The sequence below is a fragment of the Gasterosteus aculeatus genome, chromosome 3 (genome assembly GCF_964276395.1).
Source record: "Gasterosteus aculeatus chromosome 3, fGasAcu3.hap1.1, whole genome shotgun sequence".
NCBI lineage: Eukaryota > Metazoa > Chordata > Actinopteri > Perciformes > Gasterosteidae > Gasterosteus > Gasterosteus aculeatus.
In genome coordinates this window covers 5616404-5641765 of record NC_135690.1, presented here as the reverse complement: position 1 = coordinate 5641765, position 25362 = coordinate 5616404, and the positions used below count along the sequence as shown (strand labels likewise).

At 47.2% G+C, this 25362-nt stretch overlaps 2 protein-coding genes and 1 long non-coding RNA gene across 18 annotated transcripts in view; 2 read left to right on the top strand and 1 right to left on the bottom strand.

Annotated features, from left to right (window-relative positions):
- col15a1b (collagen, type XV, alpha 1b) overlaps window positions 1-16413 on the top strand; it is a 50459-nt gene extending 34046 nt beyond the window's left edge. For 14 of the 16 annotated variants that reach the window (XM_078098730.1, XM_078098727.1, XM_078098724.1 and 11 more), the window contains 11 exons: window positions 10488-10569; window positions 10711-10736; window positions 10947-11045; window positions 11287-11425; window positions 11524-11588; window positions 12080-12211; window positions 12298-12402; window positions 13328-13402; window positions 13544-13741; window positions 14274-14389; window positions 15048-16413. In XM_078098730.1, the coding sequence (XP_077954856.1) occupies window positions 10488-10569; window positions 10711-10736; window positions 10947-11045; window positions 11287-11425; window positions 11524-11588; window positions 12080-12211; window positions 12298-12402; window positions 13328-13402; window positions 13544-13741; window positions 14274-14389; window positions 15048-15270 (1260 nt within the window). In that variant the 3' untranslated portion in view covers window positions 15271-16413. The remainder of the gene's footprint in view (window positions 1-10487; window positions 10570-10710; window positions 10737-10946; window positions 11046-11286; window positions 11426-11523; window positions 11589-12079; window positions 12212-12297; window positions 12403-13327; window positions 13403-13543; window positions 13742-14273; window positions 14390-15047) is intronic. The other 2 variants (XM_078098725.1, XM_078098718.1) reach the window with 1 other exon arrangement.
- LOC144405465 (uncharacterized) lies at window positions 6446-7218 on the bottom strand. Its single transcript, XR_013467066.1, has 2 exons — window positions 7102-7218; window positions 6446-7029 (listed from the first exon to the last, which is right to left on the bottom strand). It is a non-coding gene; the product is annotated as an uncharacterized LOC144405465 (long non-coding RNA).
- A 1308-nt stretch (window positions 16414-17721) lies between the features above and the next one.
- tmem53 (transmembrane protein 53) lies at window positions 17722-20564 on the top strand. The gene is made up of 3 exons (XM_040171034.2): window positions 17722-18055; window positions 18409-18512; window positions 18601-20564. The coding sequence occupies exons 1-3, from the start codon at window positions 18001-18003 to the stop codon at window positions 19300-19302; spliced, it is 861 nt and encodes a 286-aa protein (XP_040026968.1). The 5' UTR covers window positions 17722-18000; the 3' UTR covers window positions 19303-20564.
- The last annotated feature ends 4798 nt before the right edge of the window (window positions 20565-25362 follow it).

The window sequence follows — 25362 nt, the reverse complement described above, 5'->3', positions numbered from 1 at the left end:
TAAATAAAGAAAGAAAACAATTAATAAACACAAAATATCGGCCACGGGGCCCACACACTCAAACAAAAACAAAGAAAAGAATGATTAATTCACAAAACGAGTTCCGACAGAACAGCAGTGGAGGGGGGTTTCCGCAATATCTTGTGGGGCTTGCCTCCGCAGGTGATCCGCTGGTCAGCCGTGCATCAGGCCAGTGCCGCTTGGCTGCAAATTAACACATCGCTTAAAACAGCTGGCCAGAGCAACTGCAATCACAGTACAGATGAGACAGCCTACCGTCGGGATATGGTGTCACACTTGAATACACCAGGCTGGAGAACCACGCTCTTTCAAGCCAACTCAGCCGACAAGCTGGTGAGTACCGTTGATGGCACAGAATGGGAAGTTGCCACACCAGCTTCCTGCAGGCACGCTCCCTCAGCCGCAACCTCCAAACCACGGCTGACTATGCAGACAGGCGCATCAGCTACCACCAAACAATGCCCAACAAATGATATTACCCTAACTTACCCAAAGCCCACGAATGCCACGACCAGGTGAGTCTCACAGGAGCCCCCAAGCAACCATTATACCCCCGAGAAGCGGAGAGGAAGACCCACCACAGGTAGGTGTACTGAAACATATACTCTCCAGGGGAGAGCCCCGCCCTGTGATCACAACGACGGGGAATAATTGTTTGCAGCTGGGTATCCCACCGTGATTGGAGGTGCATAGGTGGCAAGCCACCTGAGTTAGACCAACCCACTAGACAGGTAAATTGAAGTGGACTGAGCCACTCTGTCACATTTACCCCCAGCTTTTGCATCGTCGCCCCGGCGATGAACCTACGGGACGGGGGGGGAAAGGTCTAGAGGTTAACACCAAGGCCGATGGAAGGCCACCTGAACATTGGACACAGCCCTCGGCGGTTCAACAGGGTTATTGTCAAAGCAACCAGCAGGCCGTGGAAGATGATGGACGTTAGGGTGCCTGCCAGCAGTGGACCGACCAGTCCGACGAACAGCGGGTTGACAGACACCGACCGGTTCTGATGGAGATGGACAAGTAACTAGTGTGTCGGCCGGGCCCTTTGCCAGAGGCGCATCAAGGACAGGCAAGTCCTTCGCCACAGCGGGTCCCCTAGTAGTTGGGTAGCCGGTTCCAGTGGTTTCAGAGACCATGACCCACAGATCATCATCGCTGGAGGAGTTACCCTCCGTTACTGTTGGTAACGGTGGTGAAGGAACGGGAAGGGCCACCGTAGCAGGCCCCACTTGAGCCTTCAACATGTTGCGGTGCACATTCCTCAATCTCTCCAAATTGTCTACCGGTGCAATAGTATACACCGGACCCTCGCCATGAGGCGCTCTAAGCACCTGATATACCACAGAACTCCAAATGTTGTGGATTTTATGACGGCCCCTGACACTGTTGTCTCTCATATAGACAAGCTGTCCCACCCGCAATGGTTCATCATGGACCCGCTGGTCATACCGCTCCTTGCGGCGACCAGCCGCTGCCAACAGACGATCATGCGCCCCCTCAAAAGCCATTCTAAGTCTGGCCTGATGCTCGACCACCCAATCCTGTACTTTCCCGGGTACAGGGTCGCGGACCCGACCCAACAAAAAGTCAACAGGAAGCCCAGGGTCGCGGCCGAACATCAGGAAGAACGGAGATTCCCCTGTTACCTGGTGGGGCGTGGTGTTATAACAGAACATGACCTGCGGAAGACATGACGTCCAGTCATGCTTTCGTGAAACTGGAAGCGTGCGCAGGAGGTTGTGTAGGGTTCGATTGAACCGCTCACACTGTCCGTTCCCTGCAGGATGGTATGGGGTAGTGCGGGATTTCTCTACCCCATACAAACAACAAAGTTGCCGTATCAAGGCACTCTCAAAACTGCGGCCTTGGTCGGAGTGGATGCTCGGTACCCCAAACTTAAAAAACCATTCGTTCAACAAGACTTGAGCCGCGGTGGAAGCACGCTGATCCCGAGTTGGGACAGCCACTGTGTACTTACTGAACACGTCAGTCATTACGAGGACATTTTCCATGCCAGTGCTGGAAGACTCCAAGATCGTGAAGTCCATGGCAACAATCTGGTTTGGACGGGCTGCCAACAGGTGCCCCATAAAGCTGTGAATGACTGGTCCAGAATCCTTTGCGACCTGACACCGCTCACATTCTTGGACCCACTGCTTTATGTCCGAGCACATCCCTGGCCAGTAGCACCGTTCTCGAACCAATTCAGTTGTTCGATCGATTCCTTGATGTCCGTGCGCTTGGTGGAGCTGCCTCAGTGTCTCCTGCTTTAGACAAGCTGGCAAGATCAGCTGGAGGTTCTCTTCTCCACCATTTGATCGGAACACTCTGCGGTACAGAATACCATCTGTCTCAACCAGGCGGTCCCACTGTCGCAACAATGCCAAGGCTGGCTTGGACAACTCTCGCCTTTCCTCCAGGGTCGGTGGAACCTGCCGCCTCCAAAAAACCATAACCTCCTCTAAGAGGGGATCACCATTCTGCATCGCATGAATGTCCACACACGAGTAGGACGGAAGAGCAGATATCACCGCCTGAGATGCTGAGGGTAGCGAGTCCGAATGAGTAGCTTGCTGAAGTACAGCTGGGACTGATGTGCCTGGTAGAGCCTGTTCAAATAAGCCATGGTCCGAAACGTACTGCCGAGAAAGTGCATCAGCATTTCTATTGCTCCGGCCAGATCGATATTTAATTTCAAAATTGAAAGCAGCCAGTTGTGCAGCCCACCGATGTTCTGTGGCCCCCAATTTGGCAGATTGCAGGTGACTTAACGGGTTGTTATCAGTGAAGATAACACACTTGTGGCCCAACAGGTATTCCCGAAACTTCTCGGTCATAGCCCATTTCAGGGCGAGAAACTCCAATTTCATTGAACTATAATTGTCCATATTTCTTTCAGTGGGCCGAAGGCCTCGACTGGCATAGGCCACTGGCCTAATGCTACCTTCTTGCTCTTGGGACAGGACAGCCCCTAGGCCATTGTGACTTGCGTCAATCTCCAGAATAAAAGGGCAAGAAAAGTCTGCATATGCCAAAACTGGGGCTGAAACCAACTTGGCCTTCAAAGCCTCAAAGCTCTCATCACACAGAGATGTCCATTCCGAACCAAGATCTTGTTTCTGGCGTCGTTTGGACTTGGTACCCGCTTTTTCTGCCACTAGCTTATGAAGAGGGGCTGCCAACTGGGCAAATCCCTCTACAAAGCGTCTGTAATAGCTTGCAAACCCCAGAAAAGAACGCAGCTCTGAAACATGGCGGGGACGCTGCCACTTAGACACTGCCTCAATCTTTGTCGGGTCGGTGGAAACACCATTCGCCGAAATAACATGCCCAAGATAGCGAACTTCTTTCTGAAAGAATGAGCACTTCCCCAAATTGACCTTTAATCCTTCCTTCTGTAGGCGACTCAAAACAACGTCCAGACGTTGGAGATGTTGAGTGAAGGAAGACGAGAACACAACAATGTCGTCGAGATATAAGAGAAGGGACTGGCAATGTTGAGCTCCGAACATCCTCTGCATTAGCCGTTGAAATGTACTTGGGGCGTTACACAGCCCAAAAGGCATCCGGTTCCATTCAAAAAGGCCAAAGGGTGTGCAGAAGGCCGTTTTAGGCTTATCCTGTTCCGCCACTGGAACTTGGTTATACCCACTGGCCAAATCCAAAGTTGAGAACCAACAGGCACCAGAGAGGGCATCAAGACTCTCCTCTATACGAGGGAGGGGAAAAGCATCCTTCCTGGTCTTACTATTAAGGAGCCGGTAGTCCACGCACAGGCGTAGACTGCCATCCTTTTTCCTAACCAGAACAATAGGTGAAGCATAGGGGCTGCTGCTCTCCTTAATCACCTTGGCCCCCAGAAGTTGATTAATATGGGCCTTTGCCTCCTCATACTCCGATGGAGGGATGCGCCTGTATCGTTGTCGCACCGGGACATCGTCAAGCAATGGTATGTTATGAGAAATAAGCTCGGTGCACCCCAAGTCACCCACATGTGCCGAAAAGACAGAGCTATACTGGCGCAGAAGGTGCCGAGCATCAACTTCGTCTTGGTCAACCAAAGCTGTTAAGTCTACCTCCTCTATACCACTCTGCACAGGGCCACCAGCCGTGCAAGAGGAAACTGTAGCCATGGTTGATCTCACTTCAGTAACCCCAGTGGGTAAACTGACTACTTTGGCACTACCAAGACTGCCCAGTGTGGTGCGTGGGTAGAGGAGGACTTCAGTAGTCCCTACGTTAACTACAGGGATGTACACTGTACCTCGGACAACTTTGATAAGGCAGGGGGATGCAAGGAGCCCTGCCGGAAGCCCAGATGCCCTGGGCTCAAATAGCACCACTGGACTGGAGGGCTGTTCTGGACAGGTGCTCGCGATGAACTGCATGACCCCACCAGGCAGGCGTACTGCCTGTGGGCCTCGAACTCTCACCATTCCAGAGAGGTCCCTGGATTGTTGGGTGGTTGACTGGTGGCATTGCTGTAGGGCTTCAAGAACTGAAACAGGGGCCTGGTTAACTACCGGCAACGTGAAGAGCCCAGTGCCATGTGCTCCAAAGAGCTCTTGGTAACAGCGTCGGATGACGTTCATCCCCAGGATTCCGGGGACTGAAGACGACCCCCCAGGAGGGTCTCGCACCACCAGTATCCCGCAACCCTGAAACACCTGGTCACACAACGTCACATCCAGCTCAAGGTAGCCGATGTATGGAATTGCCAAGCCATTGGCCGCTCGAAGTTGAAGCCAATGACAAGATTGTAGGCGCTCCTGGCCCCAAGATGAAAAATGCGCCAAAAAGAAACTCTCTATTATAGTGGATACCATGGATCCAGTATCCACCAAGCATGGGACCTTAATGCCTCCCATCAAAAGATTGAGTTGGGGACAAGATGACACTAGTTTACCCACGGCCTCTCCCGTTGAGTCGATTGACTCCCCACCTGAGCTGTGACTCGTGAACTCAGAGGGTTTCAGTTTTCCGAATGGGAAGCAGGAGCGGAAGGTCTTGGCATACTTGTACTTAAACCAAGTGCCGAACCAGCATGAGCGGGAGCTTGTCGGCTATGACACTCCCTGGCAAAATGGCCTGGCCGCTGACACCTACGACATATTACAGGGCCCGTACGACGAGGGTGAGGCGGAAAAGAGGAAGTCTGCAGGGAGGCCACCGTCTGGGTGAGCTGGTTGAGTTGTTGCTGCTGTTGTTTCAACAGTTCCTTCAGCTCTCCCAATTCTGAGCTTGTTGCAGGAACCAGCGGTAGACGAGGACTACTCTGTACTCCATACTGTAGACCGTACACGGCTGGAAGAGAATGACTTCGCTCTCTAACGCCACCTGGGAGTCCCTCTCGTTCCCAGCGGATAGCTTCTGCACGCACTTCTATCAGGGTGACGTACGGCTGACGACGGACCAACTGTTTCAGTTCCCTACGAAGGGCCCCGTCAAGGACATGTTCCACAAATTGGTCTCGAAGAAGAACGGCCGAATTAAGCGGACCATCAGGTGCCCTCTGCTTAACCTGCTCCATCAGGGCCATCAGGGCCAAGGAGAACTCCTGCAAGGTTTCTCCTTGCTGTTGTGTCCTAGCGAAGAAGGCTTGCTGTAAAACTATATATGACCGAGTGCAACCATACAATTCTCTCAGGACGGCAAGAATCTGGACCGGGTCCGCTTGTTCAGTGCTAGTACGATATTTGATCTCGTTCCTTGCCTCTCCCTCTAAATGATCAAATATGAAGTGGGCCTGATCAGCAGCTGTCAAGCGGCGAGTGCGCATGCAGGCTTGAATTTCCTCTGCCCAGTCATCCACACCTATACCGGTTTTTCCATTAAATATTGGACACCGCCGGTCTCGTGGCACCACGACCAGTCGCTCGGTTATGGTAGCACTAGTCTCGGCTAAGGGAGCACCACTCACCGGAGCTGAAAGGGTTGGTGTGATTGAGCTTGGGCCAGCCTGCGAAGCATCCGTTTCCCGGCGCAGCTGCTCATTGTCTGCCTTCAGCTGTATAACAAGGTCTCTGAGCTGTTGCAGTTCCTCTTCCATGGTACCAGAGAGGGACAGGAGCAGAACCTGCTAGGCAAATTTTAGAAATCCAATAGTTAAGCCAAATTAATCCACTGCTGTTCTGTCTCTACAACCACTCACACAAATAACAAAAAAAATAATAATAATAATAATAAAAATGATAATATATATATTTATTTACAACAAAAAAAGGAATACACGTCCGGCTCAAAGTGTTGTCCTGCCAGCAACGCCAAGTTTGTAGCAATGTCGGGAGGACGACCAAATAATCTTAATTAATATACGAGCAACGCCACCGTGGGAATTTCACCCCCGGAATTAATGACATGGAGCACCTAATTATGGTCAGCAACAGGACACAGATTCGAACAACACCGGCACTAGACGTGATTCCATTATACAAAATTATACGTTTATTTATGAGTACATCGTTCTTAAAAGACAGTCTCGAGACTAGTGATATGGTCTATAAATTGATACACGATTAGACCAAAACAATGAAAAATGCTTAAAAGTCATCCATGTTACAAAAAGAAATAAATCAAACCAGGAAAAGGGGACAGAAGACTGAGGGCTCGCTGGCAGAGATGACTTCTGAGAAAAAGGTGGGGGTGGACGGTCCCTAATGTCACAGCAAAGAAAACCAAACAAAATAAAAGAAAACCACACAGCTGAATATATGATGAAGTAATATCAATCAAACGAAGGGGACCGCCACCACCAGGCTCAGTCAACCACTCTTACCAGCAGCCCAAGAAACTCCTGTTCCTTAAATAAAGAAAGAAAACAATTAATAAACACAAAATATCGGCCACGGGGCCCACACACTCAAACAAAAACAAAGAAAAGAATGATTAATTCACAAAACGAGTTCCGACAGAACAGCAGTGGAGGGGGGTTTCCGCAATATCTTGTGGGGCTTGCCTCCGCAGGTGATCCGCTGGTCAGCCGTGCATCAGGCCAGTGCCGCTTGGCTGCAAATTAACACATCGCTTAAAACAGCTGGCCAGAGCAACTGCAATCACAGTACAGATGAGACAGCCTACCGTCGGGATATGGTGTCACACTTGAATACACCAGGCTGGAGAACCACGCTCTTTCAAGCCAACTCAGCCGACAAGCTGGTGAGTACCGTTGATGGCACAGAATGGGAAGTTGCCACACCAGCTTCCTGCAGGCACGCTCCCTCAGCCGCAACCTCCAAACCACGGCTGACTATGCAGACAGGCGCATCAGCTACCACCAAACAATGCCCAACAAATGATATTACCCTAACTTACCCAAAGCCCACGAATGCCACGACCAGGTGAGTCTCACAGGAGCCCCCAAGCAACCATTATACCCCCGAGAAGCGGAGAGGAAGACCCACCACAGGTAGGTGTACTGAAACATATACTCTCCAGGGGAGAGCCCCGCCCTGTGATCACAACGACGGGGAATAATTGTTTGCAGCTGGGTATCCCACCGTGATTGGAGGTGCATAGGTGGCAAGCCACCTGAGTTAGACCAACCCACTAGACAGGTAAATTGAAGTGGACTGAGCCACTCTGTCACACTAAGGAGAAGCTTCAATCCAATTGATTGTATCCTAAGTGATACATATCCAACTCTGGCCTGCCATTCATCCTTTAGATCAAAATGTTTGTCTATTGTCCTGGTGCTTTGAAAACAGTGTGCTTGAAGTGCTCACAGGTCTCTGGAGACACTGCAGTTTCTGCTTGGCTCCATCCATCCATCTTCAACCGCTTATCCGGGGTCGTGTCGAGGGGGCAACAGCTCCAGCAGGGGACACTATTCTTCCCTTTCCCAGGCCACATCTACCAGCTCTGACTGGGAGATCCCAAGGCATTCCCAGGCAGTGTGGAGATATAATCTCTCCACCTAGTCCTGGGTGTTCCCCGGGGCCTCTTCCCAGCTGTCCATGCCTGGAACAGCTTCCAAGGGAGGTGCCTAGGGGGCATCCTTACCACATGCCCAAACCACCTCAACTGACTCCTTTCAATGCAAAGGAGCAGCGGCTCTACTCCGAGCTCCTCAAGAATGGCTGAGCTTTTCACCCTATCTCTAAGGGAGATGCCAGCCACTCTCCTGAGGAAACCCATTTCAGCCGCTTGTACCAGTTCTTTGGGTCATGACCCATCCTTCATGACTATGGGTTAGTGTCGGAACGAAGATTGAGCGGTAGATCGAGATCCGATTCTCCGGCCAAACTCATTCTCCATCTTCCCCTCACACAAGACCCAGAGGTACTGGAACTCCTTCACGTCGGGTAAGGACACATTCTCTACCCGGAGTAGGAAATCCATCGGTTTCCTCATCCTAATCCTCATCCAAACCGCTTCCCACTTGGTTGCAAACCGCTCCAGTGAGAGTTGGAGGTCACAGACAGAAGATGCCATCAGGACCACATCATCTGCAAAAAGCAGCGATGAAATCCGCAGCCCCTGGAACTGTAGACCCTCCTCTCCCCGACTACGCCTCGATACCCTGTCATACAACCACAAACAAAGAAGAAGGCGCAGACCTGACGGAGGCCAACCCCTGAACACAGCTCTCGCTTTGGGAGTACAGGGATTGGATGGCCCAAAATAGGGACCCCCTCACCCCATACTCCCGCAGCACCTTCACATTATCTCTCGGGGGACCCATTCACACGCCTGCTCCAGGTCCACAAAACACATGTAGACTGGATGGGCATACTCCATGATTCTTGAAAGAGTAAAGAGCTGGTCCGTCGTTCCACGACCAGGACAAAAAACGCATTGTTCCTCTTCAATCCTTGAATCGGCCGAACCCTCCTTTCCAGCACCTTGGAGTAGACTTTACCGGGGAGGCTGTGTGACACCCCTGTAATTGGCACACACTCTCTGGTCCCCCTTTTTGAAGAGAGGTACCACCACCCCGGTCTGCCATCTTTTTGGCACTGCCCCAGACTTCATGCAAAATTGAAGAGGTGTGTCATCCATCATTGACCTCCACCAGGCAAATTAGCGATGATCCCTCCTACGCCTCTACCAAAGAGGGTTGTGGAAGTGTTCCTTCCACCGCCCGATAACCTCCTCAGTTGCGGTCAACGGGGTACCATCCTTACTGTACACAGCTTGAATTTTACCCCGTTTCCCCCTCCTGAGTTGTCCCTGGGCAGTTACCAGCCCACTGCGGAAGGACTCTGATCCGGCTTTGCTGTCGCCTTCGACAGGACGACTGTCTTAGAAGGCTGTTTTTTAAATGGCCTGTATGGAGACACCAGCGTGTTTGTCCACAGGGACGTCACAATCTGCACCAATGAAAAGTTAGTGGACATTTGATCCACAAATATCATTGGTTGGCTAATTAGTCAAACTCTCAAGCAACGTGTTATCCGTGGATTGTTTTAGTTCGTATGCAGCCCTCTTATTAGATACACATCATAGTTTTGTATCAATTTATTAAGTAATTTTAGAGACTTGAAATATGGGGCTTAATGTAATAACTCTACTATAAATTTGGACCATGCGGCACCCTTATGAGAAAAAGTCTACTACTCACTTGATTCATACTCTCAGTAAACTTTGTAAACATGAGCTTATAGTCCTAATCGCAAGTCTTCTTCAATACAGCATGATGTTCATTAATTCCAACTAGAATTCATTAAGGTCCAACCAGAGTAAAATAGAACATAAATGTGTGTGATTGACAGGTTGCAACCGCAGCCAGAGCAGCATATGACGTCACTGCGTCACCACCGCATTCAAATCCACAGTCCACAAACCAATGGGTGCATCAAGATAACTACTCCAAATTATAAATTCATGAATACATATTAAATGATTTTATTCCGGTTTATATTCATTTTCATGCTGATGAAAAGACTATCTTTGGTCTTTGTAGGCAGCAGATTGCGTCCATTGGAATGTCTTTTTACAACTTCTTTAATGCTATTTCCTTCGGCTTCCAACCTGACGTTTGGGCTCATGGCATCATTGAAAGCAGTGGCGATGAAGGCGTGGGACATGAGCCTCTAGGAAGTCATTCACAGTAACTTAGTGGAAAAACACATTGGAATGAAAATTCAGGAACTTCAGGTTTATGAATTCCGTCATATTTTGACGCGGATCTGTTTCTTAAAAAACACTAGTTTTAACCGTGTTCCCCAAGTCTTTGTATTATAACAACCAGAGACAGGAGAGGGCTGTACGCGCTGCTGTCTCAAGCATGCATTGCTTGTATTTAACAGGTGTTTTTTTCTCATTCGCCTTTTTTTATAACCAGTTTTACAGTTTTTAACATTCTTTACAGCTTTGAAAAAATCGTTTCAGGCTACGTGTTCAACCATCTGTAGATTGTCTACATGTGCACATGCAAGCGCCTTCTATCACCAACGGGCTGGTATCCATGTATTGATAGTGTGTGTATGGGTCGTGTGTGTGTGTGTGTGTGTGTTTGTGTATAGGAAGCAGTGACAACGGGAGATTCAGTCAGAGCTAAAGGAGATAAAGGAGATGAGGGAATACCTGGAGAGCCAGGCACACCTGGTGAGACATCTCATTGACTGCCATTGACTTTCTCTCTTACATAACACTTTGTGAGGAAGCAGTGGGAAAAAAAAAAACTGCTGTAAAATAAATAACTGCTGGAACGTGCATCATATACGCCTTATGAATTTTCATCCACAGCGCCCGAGATTCCAGACGGACTTGTGGTAAGTACTGATTCCTCCTACGCCGTTGGTCGAAAGCAGGCTCAGAAAAAACTACAAATGACAAAGCCCCCCAGTCCTAGATCAAAGACATGTATTCACTAACAAAACAGTAAAGGATTTGAGTAGAGAAAATAACTCAAACCACGGAGTCAATGGTATCAGCTCTCTGAACTTCTTCAGTCTGTTTCTTTGTTTCTGTGAATCTCTCAGGGTGCTAGAGGTGATCAGGGATACCACGGTCAGAAGGGAGAAAAGGGTGACGACGGTGTGCCTGGTCCCCCAGGACTGCCTGGGAGGTCAGGACTTGTGGTAAGATCTACTTAAATACAACTCCAATCATTATGTGTTCAGGTATTGAAATGATTGAATGTAATGAATGTGTCTGATTCCAGACGATTTCTAAATTCTGCTCTTGTCATGAGTTTGTTGCTGTTGAATATCTTTGAGTTAGCGTGCACCACACAGTGAAATAGTTCAGCTGACGGAAGTATCTCTTTAAAATGTGCGCAGGGATTGTCAGATGAATCAGTCTGTCTGTATATTCCTGTAGGGTCCAAAAGGTGAATCCATCATTGGCCCTTCAGGACCTGTTGGTCCTGTGGGTCAACCTGGGGCCCCCGGGTACGGACAACCCGGTCCCCGTGGCCCCCCCGGCCCTGCTGGACCCCGAGGAATGGCAACTGCACCAGGTATGTGAAGTGCTTATAGCACTTATAGCAATGCAACGTATGGACCAAGTTTGATTTGTCTGATGAATGATTTTCGTTTTCGAATGATTCGTTCTCAGGGGTCAGCGTCCCTGGTCCTCCTGGTCCCCCCGGCCCACCCGGATCTCCGGGATATGCAAACCCTGTAAGATACCCTCTATTGAGCAAGGCACTTTTACTTCTCCGGGACTGTCTTGTCTACCTATATTATACCGATGGGAATTAAGGTACAAAGATGAGACAACAAGAAGTGACAGAAAGGAGAGAGGCTTGTTAGCTTCAGTGTTTCCCCTATTATTACAGCCCCACCCGCCCCCCCAAAAGTCTGGAGGTACTGTATAATGCTGGTAAATTACAGAAGTCCACTGTTATTGTTAATTGAAGGCACTAACTGTTAAATTACGGCATTGACTGTTAATTTCCATGAACGGGATGAACATGTCGTTATTTAGTTATTAACAGTTATTATGAAATAATGCAAGATACTGTTAAAAATCCAACAGAAATTTGCATGAATTTGTTACAGTCTACGTCTATTTGTTCATGATTTGGCTTTGTATTGAGCCCCTGTTGTGAGCGTCCAGTAAAAAATGTATCTGTAAAGGGAGAGATTAAGAAAAACTTGGTCTGTGTCAGGTGACTATCTATAAGACGAGCCACGCTCTGAGCAGAGAGACTCACCGGGCCGCAGAGGGAACCTTGGTCTACGTGTCTGAGAAGGGAGGAGAGCTGTACATCAAAGCACGCAACGGCTGGCGTAACATTCAGGTGTGTATTTGTGTGTGGCCAATTAAGAAAAGTGTCTTACTGTGTGTAGCTTTTAACTGCATTTTGTATGTGTGTCCCTCCTTCAGCTCGGGGATTTGATCCAATCTGGACCTTCCACCTCAGCCGTGTCTCAGTCTCTCAGCAGAACTGGAGCTTGGAGTAGACCGCCCAAGACTCAGAGCCACAGCCAGGTAGACACACATTTCCGTGAATGACACTTTTTTAACGTCAATTTTGGGAACTTTTTTTGGATTCACTTGTGGTCAAATGCTATCAGGTTGTGTGCCAGTTGTAGACAGAAATGATTGTTTTCAATGTTTGACGAATAATTTAGTACAGAGGTCTTCAACGGGGGGTCCACGGAGGTACTGCAGGGGGGTCACGTTTTTTTTTTCTTTTATTGTCTTTAAATACACATTAACATGAATCCAACATATTGTAGCGAACGGATAAATTGATGGAGGAGACATTATTTTTCAGTCCGCAACACACACAATGAGCTTCCCACAGGAGCTCTCTCAAGTTGGGTACTGGTTCATTCATCATGCAAATACGATATCACAGGCACCAGCCAATCAGATCGCGTTTATGCTCACGTCTAAAGACCGCAAAGCTCAAAATAAAAGATGGCGGACCAAACTCCGTAGAATAGGGGGTCCCAGCTCCATCCCGCCATCAGTTTGGGGGTCCTTGGCCTGAAAAACGTCCCCTGATTTAGTAGACATCCATTAAACGGGCTACTTTGCAAAACGGCAGTCACAGCAACTCACATAATGTAATGTGAAAATGCTCCGCCTTAGAGTAGCTTGTTTATCAAGAGTGCATTCATGTTTCTCATAGAACCAAACCTAAGCTCGCATTCAGACACAGCTCAACCAACCTTGCAGTGAGCGTTTCATTGAATGGTTAAAAAAAATAACACTCAAGGTGTAATGTCATATACAAATTTTCTGCTTGAAACTCCCACACATTGTGAAATGTGCTATTTATTTGAGCACATTGGAGAGGGCTTTGGCAGGTGGTTGCATTATATTTAGCTGTATTTGTCGTTTAAACATTCTATCTTTTACATTTAAAACTAAAAAACAACCTCTGATGATTGTTTGTGACGAATAGGAGCTTCAAGAGGGCAGTAGAGGATATCAGCCCATCTATAACGTACTACCACAGACCTTCAACGATGTACCCGGGGTGAGTGTTACAAACACATTTGCAAACTTACACACACACACCTATCAACACACGTGCATAAGACCAAGCACCGTGTTGGATTTGGCCAAGTATGTTTTCTCTTTTTCTAGGTTTCCTCATCTGTATGTCTCTCTTTCCCAGCTCCACCTGGTAGCCCTAAACTCCCCTCTGAAGGGGGACATGCGTGGCATCCGGGGGGCAGACTTCCAGTGCTACCAGCAGGCCCGCTCCATGGGGCTGACCACCACCTACAGGGCCTTCCTGTCCTCGCACCTCCAGGACTTGGCAACGATCGTGAGGAAGGCGGACCGCACCGACATGCCGGTGGTGAACCTCAGGGTGAGGAGAGATTTCCGTTTACATTTCCAACGTCCTTCAATACAAGATACGAGACAAATGAAAGCAGGTTGATGAAGTGTTTCTCTGGTGCTTTTTCTGTTTTTCAGGTATGATTGTCATGCATTTTAGACCATTTTAGTAGTTTGCATTAACTAGCGATAGAACCTTATTTTAATTTTATATAGTTTATATTCTTCTATACTCTACCGTACTCTACCGTGTTATTTGTCTTGTTGTCCATTGTCTTATTGTCCAATGCTATGCGTCACCCGCCATGTCAAATTCCTTGTATATCTACCATACGTTGGCAAAAAATGTTTCTGGTTCCTGTTGAACTGAAAAGAATATTTAGGATTCTTTATAAAAAAAAGAAGTTGCACAAACTTTATGGGCAAGATATTGAGGGCAAGTACCTCCGCCCAAATTTATATTTATTCCATTTTCTACACTGTATCCCGGTTTAGAGCGATGTGTAAATGTATTTCAGCCACCTAAAAAAATCTATATCATAAACCTGTCCTGTTCTCCTCAGGGTGAAGTTTTGTTCAGTAGCTGGATGTCCATCTTCTCCGGGAATGGAGGAACGTTTAACCCATCCACAGCCATCTACTCCTTTGACGGACGCGATGTGCTGTCTGACCCCGCATGGTGAGTGAGAGTGTCGTTGTGTGCTCCGTGAGCAAGTAAGGGAAATGGTTTGCGTGGTGGGAGATGAAAGCCAAGCATCTTGATGGTTTCATGAGAAAAGGAATATTTTACTACTGATAGAACTCGTGTTAAAGTGGACATTGAAATGGAAAGCAATTACATTGACAATAGCTGAGGTATTTTGGGGCATCTGCCTTTATCTGATCAGAGCCAATGAAGACTGGACAGGAAATGGGGGGATGAGGTGCTAAAACATACGGAAAGGCAGACTGTGTAGGTGATGTAAAGCTTTATCACAGCTCTCGCAAATATTCTTTATCTTTTTGTGATCAAACTAATGCATAGGAAGCAAATTTGTAGTTCTTGTGTATCTCTTTGTTAGTCTCCACTCAGCCACAGTTGCGAGATGATGCTCTCTCTCTCCCTCGCTCTCCCTCTCTGGGGTCTTGATAACAGTAGTATGGGTTGGCCTCTAGTGGCCTCAGTTAACGGCCTTTAAAAGACTCAAAACACCCTTGTGCATATTAGAGTTTCCAGTTACCTAACCCGCATTAATTTACCCACTAGGGGGAATCTGTAAACACCGCTCTTTTATCTTCAGCATAGCAGCAGCCCATGTGACCTCCACTCTGTGTGTCCCTCTCCCTCTGACCTCCAGGCCTGAGAAGCTGGTGTGGCACGGCTCCAACGCGGTGGGCATCCGTCTGACCACTAACTACTGCGAGGCGTGGAGGACGGCCGACATGGCGGTGACGGGCCAGGCGGCGCTGCTGCAGACGGGACGTCTGTTAGGACAGCACACCCGCTCCTGCTCGAACCACTACATCGTGCTGTGCATAGAGAACACATACGTGGGCAACACGCATCAGAGGAGGACCTGAGGACACGGAGGACTCACACACACACACACACACACACACACACACACACACACACACTTGCAGGCACATACACACACCATGATGACACGTCCGCTGCATGGAAATTACACCCAAGTACACAGACAAAAGGCACTTTTGTTAGGAGGTGCAGATAAAATACACACACGCTCACATAGTGAAAGCAGGCGCCGACACTCGAGCAGAAAAGAAATGAACACATTTCAGTTGCTTTCACTTTACCACAGTCTAGAGTGATTCCTTATTCACTGTGAACATGCAACAGCACAGCATATCACCACGCAGGACATTGGGATGTACAGTACGTGTTGTTGAAGTGAAAGATGACTCGGGATATCAGGTAGTGTCATAGGGGGATCTGAGCAGAGCTCAATGATGAACAGACAACCATAAATGTGTTATGTACAGAAGCCCTGAGAGGTAAGTGAAGGTTAAATCCATTTACCAAGTGAATGCGCAACACAAGTTGTGTGTTAGCAATTCACGTCAATTGAAAATGTCTTGGTTGGACAGTGGTGCGCTTCAGCCTCACCTGGATAAAATGATGAAAATACGAGAAACGACTTAATCATGAAAAAGGATCCCCACTATTTTTTGCTGGCCCACTATTTTTTAAATTAAATTAATAATTCTCACAGACAAGAAAAAATAACTTAATGGAATTTTAATAGATTATCCTGCTAAACCTTTTCTCAATTTACAAACACATGTTACTTTAATCAGACTTAGAAAATGGATCAACATCATTAATTTTTACTCACTTGCTTCTCAGGGCTTCTGTGGTTATTCTTTACATATTTGCTAATCATTTTCAAATGCCTTCCATAGCTTTAGAATTCTTTTAGTTGTTTTTTATAGTTCCATGCTTTTTTAAACATCATTGAAATCTAGAGTGAGAAATGGTTAGCTGTAATATAGTTTTTATGCAGGTAAATGTCACTGAATTTTGGATAAAAATGCTTCATTTAGGAAGTTTAATCTCACTTTAAAAACTTACAGTGTTGTAGTTTAGACTCCAGAGATGTGTATCAAAGCCAGCTGTTGTGAAGAAACATGCAACATTCACTCTGCAGAGCAGACTTCAAGTTTTCAGGATATGCATTGAATAAAACATTTTTTGTAAAATTCGATCTTTTTTATATTGTCATCAAACCCGTCAGAAAAGATCACTTAATACTTTGAAACTGTCTCAGTCTGTCTGAGGCTCTCAGCTCCAAAACAACTTGCTACTGAAGGCCTAATATTTTCGAAAAGAGAAGGTTACATACAAAATATTTATTCATATTCAGAATTCTAAAGCACCCCGCTTAGCTGTACTTTTAAGCAATAATTTCTAAATGTCTTTGGTTGCTAGTTCAGTAGTGAATTAATACACATTTGGGGCTCTCGTGGCAGCAGTAGGGGGTTGGTGGGATAAAGTTAAAATAGAAAAGAGTTTATTGTAGTAAAGGAATATGTGCCCCAGATCAACAGTGTGCTGATCACAATGTGTTTAATAGTTATACAGCAGGTAGAGAGGAATACATTACGTGCTGATACACTCCAGAACACTTCTTGATTTGGATTTGTTATTTGTTGGTTTAGGGCTTTAAATGGTATTTGCTAACAATGGGAGAAAGAAATGTCACCAGACTCACGTTGAAAGTATGAGAGCAATGTGAACCATTGGAAAAACAGATTGTGAGAACTGAAAAGTAATATTTCAGATGTAAATCCATATAAAGTAAAGTACTTGCTCTAGAAAACTTCACAGTATAGCTCATGTTTCCTCCATTTTCTCTTTCAGGCCCCATAAAAGCTAAAACAGACCTGGCTGGATTTAACCAATTTTACCACTAAGATCTTCTCTCTAATCGTTGAGCTGCAGGTATTAAATGGATATTAAAGAAATCAGTCACACAAGGTGCGTGCATGTAGAAAGCTGTCGGCCAGGGCGCCCTTCTGCTTCAGCGCGTCCACGAAGAGCTCCGCGTCCCGGTGCACCGGGTCGGCCCTAGAGTACAGGTACAGGTGAGGCCAGACGGACAGCCGGTCCCGCACCGCGTCGTAGTGGTTCTTGTGGAAGTACTTGTTTGGCATCCAACCAAAAAACAGAAAGTAGCATAATAAATAACATTATATACAGGTTATAAATAAATAAAGCATTATACAAAGGGTGGCTTATGGCCTGACCTGGTACTATTTGGTAATAAATGAGGCAAAACGGTAGACGGATGAAATTCACAATAAATAATGCAGAGATATTAACAGAAACTATCTCGGGTTGCTTAACTGGTGCAAATATTCAGTGCATATTAACAGTTAAATATATGAAACAGTTCTATGTTTACTATTCATTACAGTGGGAATTCAAATAAAAGACAATACTTAATGTATATCGTCATAATATTTCCAAAAGTTACCTTAAGTAACACTATTTTTGGAGGCATTGATGCAGAAGTTGAGCGATTTGACCGCCATACCACTGCTGTCCACAGGGGGCGGCATTGCGACATTGGCTGGATGCTAACTGCCGTTCAGCCGCACGCAGAAGAAGAAACGCTCCACCGGGGGAAGCGGACTGTTGCGTAGTGACGGTCCGCCGACCCTCTCTGTGCGCGTGTTACATGTCAGTAGCCGGTCCTGCGCTGTTGCGTTTCTACCGGTTTAAAACACCCAAATGAACCGGACGTTATCCGCTGACCGACGCAGTTGATTCTCTCGCGTGCAGGAATGGCCGACGACGGACTGGACTACAACCTGGTGTTTCCAGATGCGAGCACATCGGGTGAGCATCCTTTCATTGTGCTGTTCGCGTATTTGAACGAGGCAGAAAATGAAACGTTAAATTAACGTTAAGGCCGCCGGCGGCCGTTAGTTTAGCACGCTAGCTGCGTCCAGCGCAGCTCTGCGGGGACGCAGCTTTAACGACGCGCAGTTTCATCGTGTTTCTCGTTTGCAGAGAGACACTGGCAGGGGACAAAGGAGCCGGTTGTGATTCTGCTGCGCTGCGCGTATTTTAACGAGGCAGAAAAGAAAACGTCAAATTAACGTTAATCCCGCCGGCCGTTAGCTTAGCACGCTAGCTGCGTCCACCAGCTTTGACGACGCGCATTTTTATCTCGTGTTTCTCGTTTGCAGAGAGGCACTGGCAGGGGACAAAGGAGCCGGTTGTGATTCTGCTGGGCTGGGCTGGCTGCAAAGACAAGCACCTGTCCAAATACAGCTCCATCTACAACGAGCAGGTGAGAAGAGCTCGCGTGTCTGATGTTTTTGTCCTTCTGTCTGTCTGTCTGACATCTCCAGTTCTTTATCTCCTTTTGTGTCCTTCAGGGATGTGTCACGCTCCGCTACACGGCTCCCCTGAAGACGGTGTTCATCTCCGAGTCCTTTGGTTACAAGGAGCTGAGCAACACGGCCCTCAAGCTGCTGGAGGTCCTCTACGACTACGAGGTGGAAAACAGCCCCGTTTTCTTTCACGTCTTCAGCAACGGCGGCTTCATGCTGTACCGTTACATCATCGAGCTGCTGCACAACGACAAACAGTTCAGTTCCTTGTGCGTGATCGGGGCCCTGGTGGACAGCGCCCCGGGTAGCGGGAACGTCCGCGGGGCCCTGCGTGCCCTTGGGGCCACCCTGGGCCCCAAAATAACTCCCTGTCTTCGGTACGTCCTCCTAGCCCTCTTCGCGGTGACCGTGTTCCTGCTGCGGGTGGTGCTGTACCCTTTGACCAAGTACTTCCACAAGAACCACTACGACGCGGTGCGGGACCGCCCGCCCGTCTGGCCTCACTTGTACCTGTACTCCAGGGCCGACCAGGTGATCAGGCACCGGGACGTGGAGCTCTTCGTGGACGCCCTGAAGCAGAAGGGCGCCCGGGCCGACGGGTTCGACTTCGTCTCCAGTCCCCACGTCGGCCACTTCCGGGACTTTCCCGAGCAGTACGCTCTCAAGTGCCGCAGCTTCCTAGTGGCCTGCGTGAAGGACCTGGAAGGGGCCGAGGCAAAGAGGAGACAGAGGGTCCAGAGTCAGTGACTTAACAGCGACTAAATGTCTGTGCAGTATTCCGGTACTCATTGTGTCCTTTAATATTCCTTCGAAGCTTTTTCCACTATCCTGAGCTCTTCGTTTTAACTCATTGAGGTAGTTTGTTGTGCAGCTACGACCAACTGCAGCGCTGTACTCATCATTTAGCGCGTTCGTGCAAAAATTAAGTCTTGGCTCGTCTTGTGAGGGGTGCGAATATGGCAACAGCAGCTGTAAAGCGGCCACAGATGAACTCGACGATCTGGTTTTTCTCATATACACTGGTGGCATCATCAATTGTGGTTATTTTCTTGATCGACTCATATCGCTTTAGACAGTCAAATGTCGTCATCAGCTCCTGTATTTGTTACACCACTAATAATCACAGACCTTTGTATATCCACCCCTGACTGCTGAATGAACTCTTAAGTCCATCCGGTTCATCACACGAGGGGAGAAAAATACGGTAAAAATATATAATCCACTTTAAGGTCCTTGGAAATGTTTTTAGTGTCCTTGTCCTACTACGTCTCCACAGTACTGGTAGGTTGGTCCATCTGGTGTCTCCCATGGGAACCGTGCGCGGCTCAGGTACCGCTCGTGTCCTGGTTCGAAAACAATAATTACCCTCTATGTGCTAAACCAAGCTAACCGCTAAGCTAGCGGGACATCACCAACAACCATGCAAGCTGCTGACACACACACACCGCTGAACGATGAATTGTGCGTGTTGACCTGTCACCGCCGCGTGGGATCGTAATCATAACAGGAAGTGACCTTTCCCTGACCCGGATATTTACGGTGTCACAGCTAGCAAGCGGTTGGTAATACTTTTCACACTGTACTAATTCCCAGAGGGCTACACAGCATGTGATGAGAAGGTTCCACAGATTTCTGCCAAATCCATATCTGGAAAAAACAAGCAACCGGTGATGTGTGGCACAAAGGCTCCTACGTGTTTGCATCCTACGAACTTCTTAAAAATAACAATACAAACGATTCCCATACACTGGAAAATGAAATCCTTTGGGATAATTGGAAGGGTATTTAATATTGCTGTGAAATGTGATGCGTTAGTGGTAGCGATTCTAAAACTGAGGTATTGGATCATTTGTATCTTCTTATTTATACAATTGACAAGGTATTTAAGATTATTCTTGATTTAGTGGAAGTAAAAGGTAATTGACAATGAATGTATATGTCCAGCGCAACTAGTGTGTTCTTTCTAACTGATGTGCCTTTAATAAAATACAATGCTCGTTACAAACCTCCTTAATATTGATGATTCAAATTATTTGACTTATTTGGATCTCTCAAGATTTCACCACTATGTGGCGACTTTGTCAGTGTGTCATGTTTTGGTCACTTTTCACTGAGGTCATGGAAATGAATTTCCTTTAAAGATGCCAGATGATGCAGTGTTTGAACTTTTGATAAAGGTTTCTTGAGCTTTCACAATACACAGTCCATTACCGTTAATGCTTCCACTCACAAAGCAATCCATCGGGTGACATACGGGCGCAGCCGCCTCTGATTGGTTAAAACATGCTTGTGTCAGATTCATTATAAGTTTATTAAACAGTCACGTAGCTGGCTCCGGGTTTTAACCAACCCAGAGCCAGCTACGTACACCTGTTATTGCACAGTACGTCAGCGATCCGTCTTCTTTTAACGTTCAAAGTTACACAAAAGCATACTATGTGAAACCTCTTATCTCGCGACCTCCATTTCAATTTACTGGGCGGCTCTCCCTACATTCCATGTAAGCACACATCGCTTTCAGGCTGAATATGGATTCCTGTTAAGTTACTGAAATGAACACATTCTTCAGCAGTCACATCCATTTGTGAAGCCTTTTACTACTCTTTCATTTATTTATTTCAAGTTTTCACGACTTGCTGTGTTGTAAATAACGTGTGGACTTGCAATATTTGCACACTTGTCTCCACAAAAATGCAGCAATATAAGTAGTAAAATATGCAGATATTCTAGTTAGAAAACCTACATTTTTAAAGAGTCCTGCGATTCTCATGGTGGGCAGTGAAGTAAAACCCGAGGCCATTTCATTTATTGATTTGTTTACGACAGCTGTTTTATTTGAAGTTCAGTCCGCTTCCGCTCCTTCAGCGACGACCAGAAAGACTATGACGTCCTTGGGGAGACGGGTGGGGGGGCTGCACTCCATCACAGAGAGACTGATCAACTTTCTAAAGCACAAGATCTGAGTACTTCCTCTACCTCTGTGATTGACCGTCCACCCACCTGGCAGGATGAGGTCATTACAATAAATTGCGAATTACCCCCGTATCATAGCAACTGCCCCATCACACGTACACTGACTTGATCAACTCAACAAATGCATAGTTTGGTAGAATGTCTGATCGCTTTTGTCACTGACTCGAAACACAGTGAGGCCAAAGCAAGAGGTGAGATCTTTTGCGTGCAGTGACCTGGACGTTCCTGAAGAGGGCAGCATTGACTCACAGTGAGGCCTCACCTGAGCATCCGGGGGAGCAGGGGGAGGCTCAGTTGTGGCTCCTGAGGGATGCCGGGCAGTGGAAACGACACATCCACGAAGCCGCTTCTCTGCAGGAACCACTGCTGGGAATCGGTAATGAAAAGAAAATGTATTTTCTTTTGGATTAAAACACTTTGAAGAAATGACCCGACGGAAGTTAATGAAGTCTCACAAGTTGACGAGGGGGGAGTTGCAGCGAAGAGGGGTCATCGCTTTCTCTTTAGCGATGACCCCTCTTCGCTGCCGCGGAACATGGCCGCCGTTAAAATGCGTACTTTTAGAGGACGCCAAGCACTCCAGCAGGGTGAGGGGGTGGATGTGGTAACATATCGCCATTGTTCTCCATCCCACAGTGATACTTTCTTAGACCACACGTTGACTTCTAGCCGTGATTGACAGGACTCTGCACTTTTAGTTTCCCTGGTTATCGTGGAAAGGGGGAAAAAGTTCTATATGTAGAATTTACGTATGTTGACATTTTGGATGCGTCTCCGTGAACTCCCCCTTCCAGATCATTGCATGGCAACGTGTTGTATTGCATCTGACAGGCACACACACACACACACACTCACAGACACACACACGGTCACAGATAGCATCTAATAGTCTGAGCCTCTTCCTCTGCTGATCGGAAGTGATGTTGTATAAAGTTTGACATTTAGATTCCAAGTCTGACATACTGTGATTTTATGGCCGATGCTGGCGATCTTCTTCTGTGTGTGTTTGTGCATTTTCCTTTACGTCGTGTAGGATATGTGCAGCACTGCTTCTTTTTTTAATTCTTGGGTTATTTTGAGTTCGGTTTTGCATTAATTTGTTCGTAGATAAATATAAATAAATACATAATCCTCTTTTTCTCGGCATCCCTTCTAATCTTCATAGTGCTCCCGTGCTTATCTCTTCACACAGACAGACGCATGCACACACAAACACACACTTACAGGTGTGTCACGCTGTATTTCCCCGACAACACCTGGACTTTTTCTCCGGCTCCACAGGAACCGTCCTTGTGATCGAGTTGAGCGGGGAGCCATTGAGAAGTCACTCAAGTCGCCCTCTCTTCCCTCTAATGAGCAAAGTGTCTGGTGGAAGTTGAGTCCGAGACAGCATGGGAGCTGGCGAACACACACACGGAGGAACAAATGCACCGCGAGTGCACACAAGTGCAAACACGCGCACACCTTCAAGGGGATGAAATCCAGAGGATCAGGACCAAAGTCCCACCCGCCTTTGAGTAACTTTAAAAGGTCTCCCGGTGTGTTGAATTGAAGAATGAAGAGAAAACTGATGTGTGTCTTCATCTGAGTGTGTGTGTGTGTGTGTGTGTGTGTGTGTGTGTGTGTGTGTGTGTGTGTGTGTGTGTGCGGTTAGGAGATGATTCGGCTTGCTGGACCAGACAGGTAGCCATCATCAAAATCTCCACATGTCTATCTCAGCCCCTCAGCCCTTTACCTCAGACCAAAAGCCCCACACACCTAGAAAGCGATGGAATGTTAGATAAAGGTGGAGGGGGGCGAGTGGAAGAGGGAGGGGGGGAGGGGGGGAGGGGGGGGGTCCGAGGGGCAGAGAGGGAGAGGAAGATGGAGAGTGAGAGGAACAGCGGTGTAGGAACCCCTCAGCATGTGTGCGGCCCCTCTCCCATCGCGTGGTGCAGCAGGCAGCCTCGCTCGGCCTGTTCAAAGCGAGCGAGCGTGTGTGTGTGTGTGTGTGTGTGTGTGTGTGTGTGTGTGTGTGTGTGTTCCAGCGGGAGCTCGTGCGCGTGTTTTTCACAGATGTCCTTGAACAGAACCCCCTCGGCTCTGCGGATCCCTGCTGCCACTGGAGAACATTTGACAAGCAGCATGCTCTTGTTAGAGCGCTGTCAAATTAAAGGTGTGTGTGTGTGTGTGTGAGAGAGAGAGTGTGTGTGCATTTGTGAAGCTCTATTCGGAGCCCTGTCAAATTAAAACTACCAAACAAACTGTGTGTGTCACACAGACAGGCCAGTGTTAGGCCTTGGTCTGCTACGTCTGTGTTTGTTTGTGGGCAGAGATCTGTTTGTGTTTGTTTGTGTGTGTGTGTGTGTGTATGTGTGTGAAAGAGAGAAAGAAGACTTGGACAGCGTGCATTTTCTTTTAAAGAAATATATCTAACATATTCTAATTCAGGGTAGAACATGACACAAATGAGCACACGTGTTCACAAAAGTGTATCAAAGCGACGAAATGACAAATATATTGTCGTGGTGAGTAGATAATGTAGTGAGCTTCAGATGATGAATGAGCATTAAGACGAAAGAGGAAGCTGTACGTCTCCCACAGCTTCTGTGGAGAGACACATGCGTAAACACAGGCAACCTTTATGTCCGGTCTGCATCATTTACAGGATATCCCGCTGTGTGTGTGTGTGTGTGTTCATGTACTCTTTGTGCACTTACGAGGAATAGGTGTAGTCCATAACTCTGCAGGTGTTGTTTTTGCACCTGCGTTCAGCCTCTGTCATTGAAATGAGTTCTGGTGCTCATTCTTACCTTTACTCACTTTACGTCTTCTCTCGTGCTTTGATTGTTAATTAGTCGCTTCATTGTTCAGTCTCATAAAACGTTGACTTTTCTTTTTTGTAACACAACTAACGTACTTAACTGGGTCTTATTTTATGAGTAATATCGTAAAAATACTTAAAATCCAACATCTTTTCCTAAAGCTAACCGCGTAGCTATCCGCCACATTACTGAAAGTTTAATTTAGAAAGAGAACAGTCATTTGACGGAGTAGAACAGTCATTTGACGGAGTAGAACAGTCATTTGACGGAGTAGTACTGGCATGCGTGTGTTTGCTTTCCCCACCGTGTTTGTGTGCACAGTGCAGCCTAAGTACACTACAGAGACTACAGAAGTGTTTTAACTTTGCCTCCATTAGCAAAATGTTATGATTTATGCAGTTGCTGGCAGACTAATATCTTTAGAAGTTTTTTTTCTCCCTTTATCTTGTAGCTGGGAAGCCGATTCATCTTAAAGAGTGATGAGGGGAGGTTGCTCTCTATGCAAAACGCATTAGAGCTAAATGAGGAGTCTATTACTCAAATCTGGCTGATAATCCGTTAGCTAAAGACCCCTGGCCGCTAACTAAGCAGATTAAGATATGTCATCGCCACGGCGACCAGGGTGGCAATAAGTACAGTACTTATGTTCTCAACCACACACACACACACACACACACACATGGAGTAACACCGTGTATTTTGTATACATCCACACATCTGCTTGGCATTCTGCACACACACACACACACACACACACTCACACACGCACACACACACACACACAGTCTCACATATGCATATGCACATGATGTTGTTCAGTTAATCCAATACTTTCTCAAACACACACCAACGGACACACACACAGACACACACACCGTCAACACCCCCACCACTTATCTACATATAGTGTCTCCTTGCCAACTCACTTCATAGAATTAATTCTCTCCTCCCCGCCCACTCTGTTGTGCTGTCTGTTTGTGCGTGGGTGTGTGTGCGTACGTGTGTGTGAAAGAAATGCACAGGGGACTCA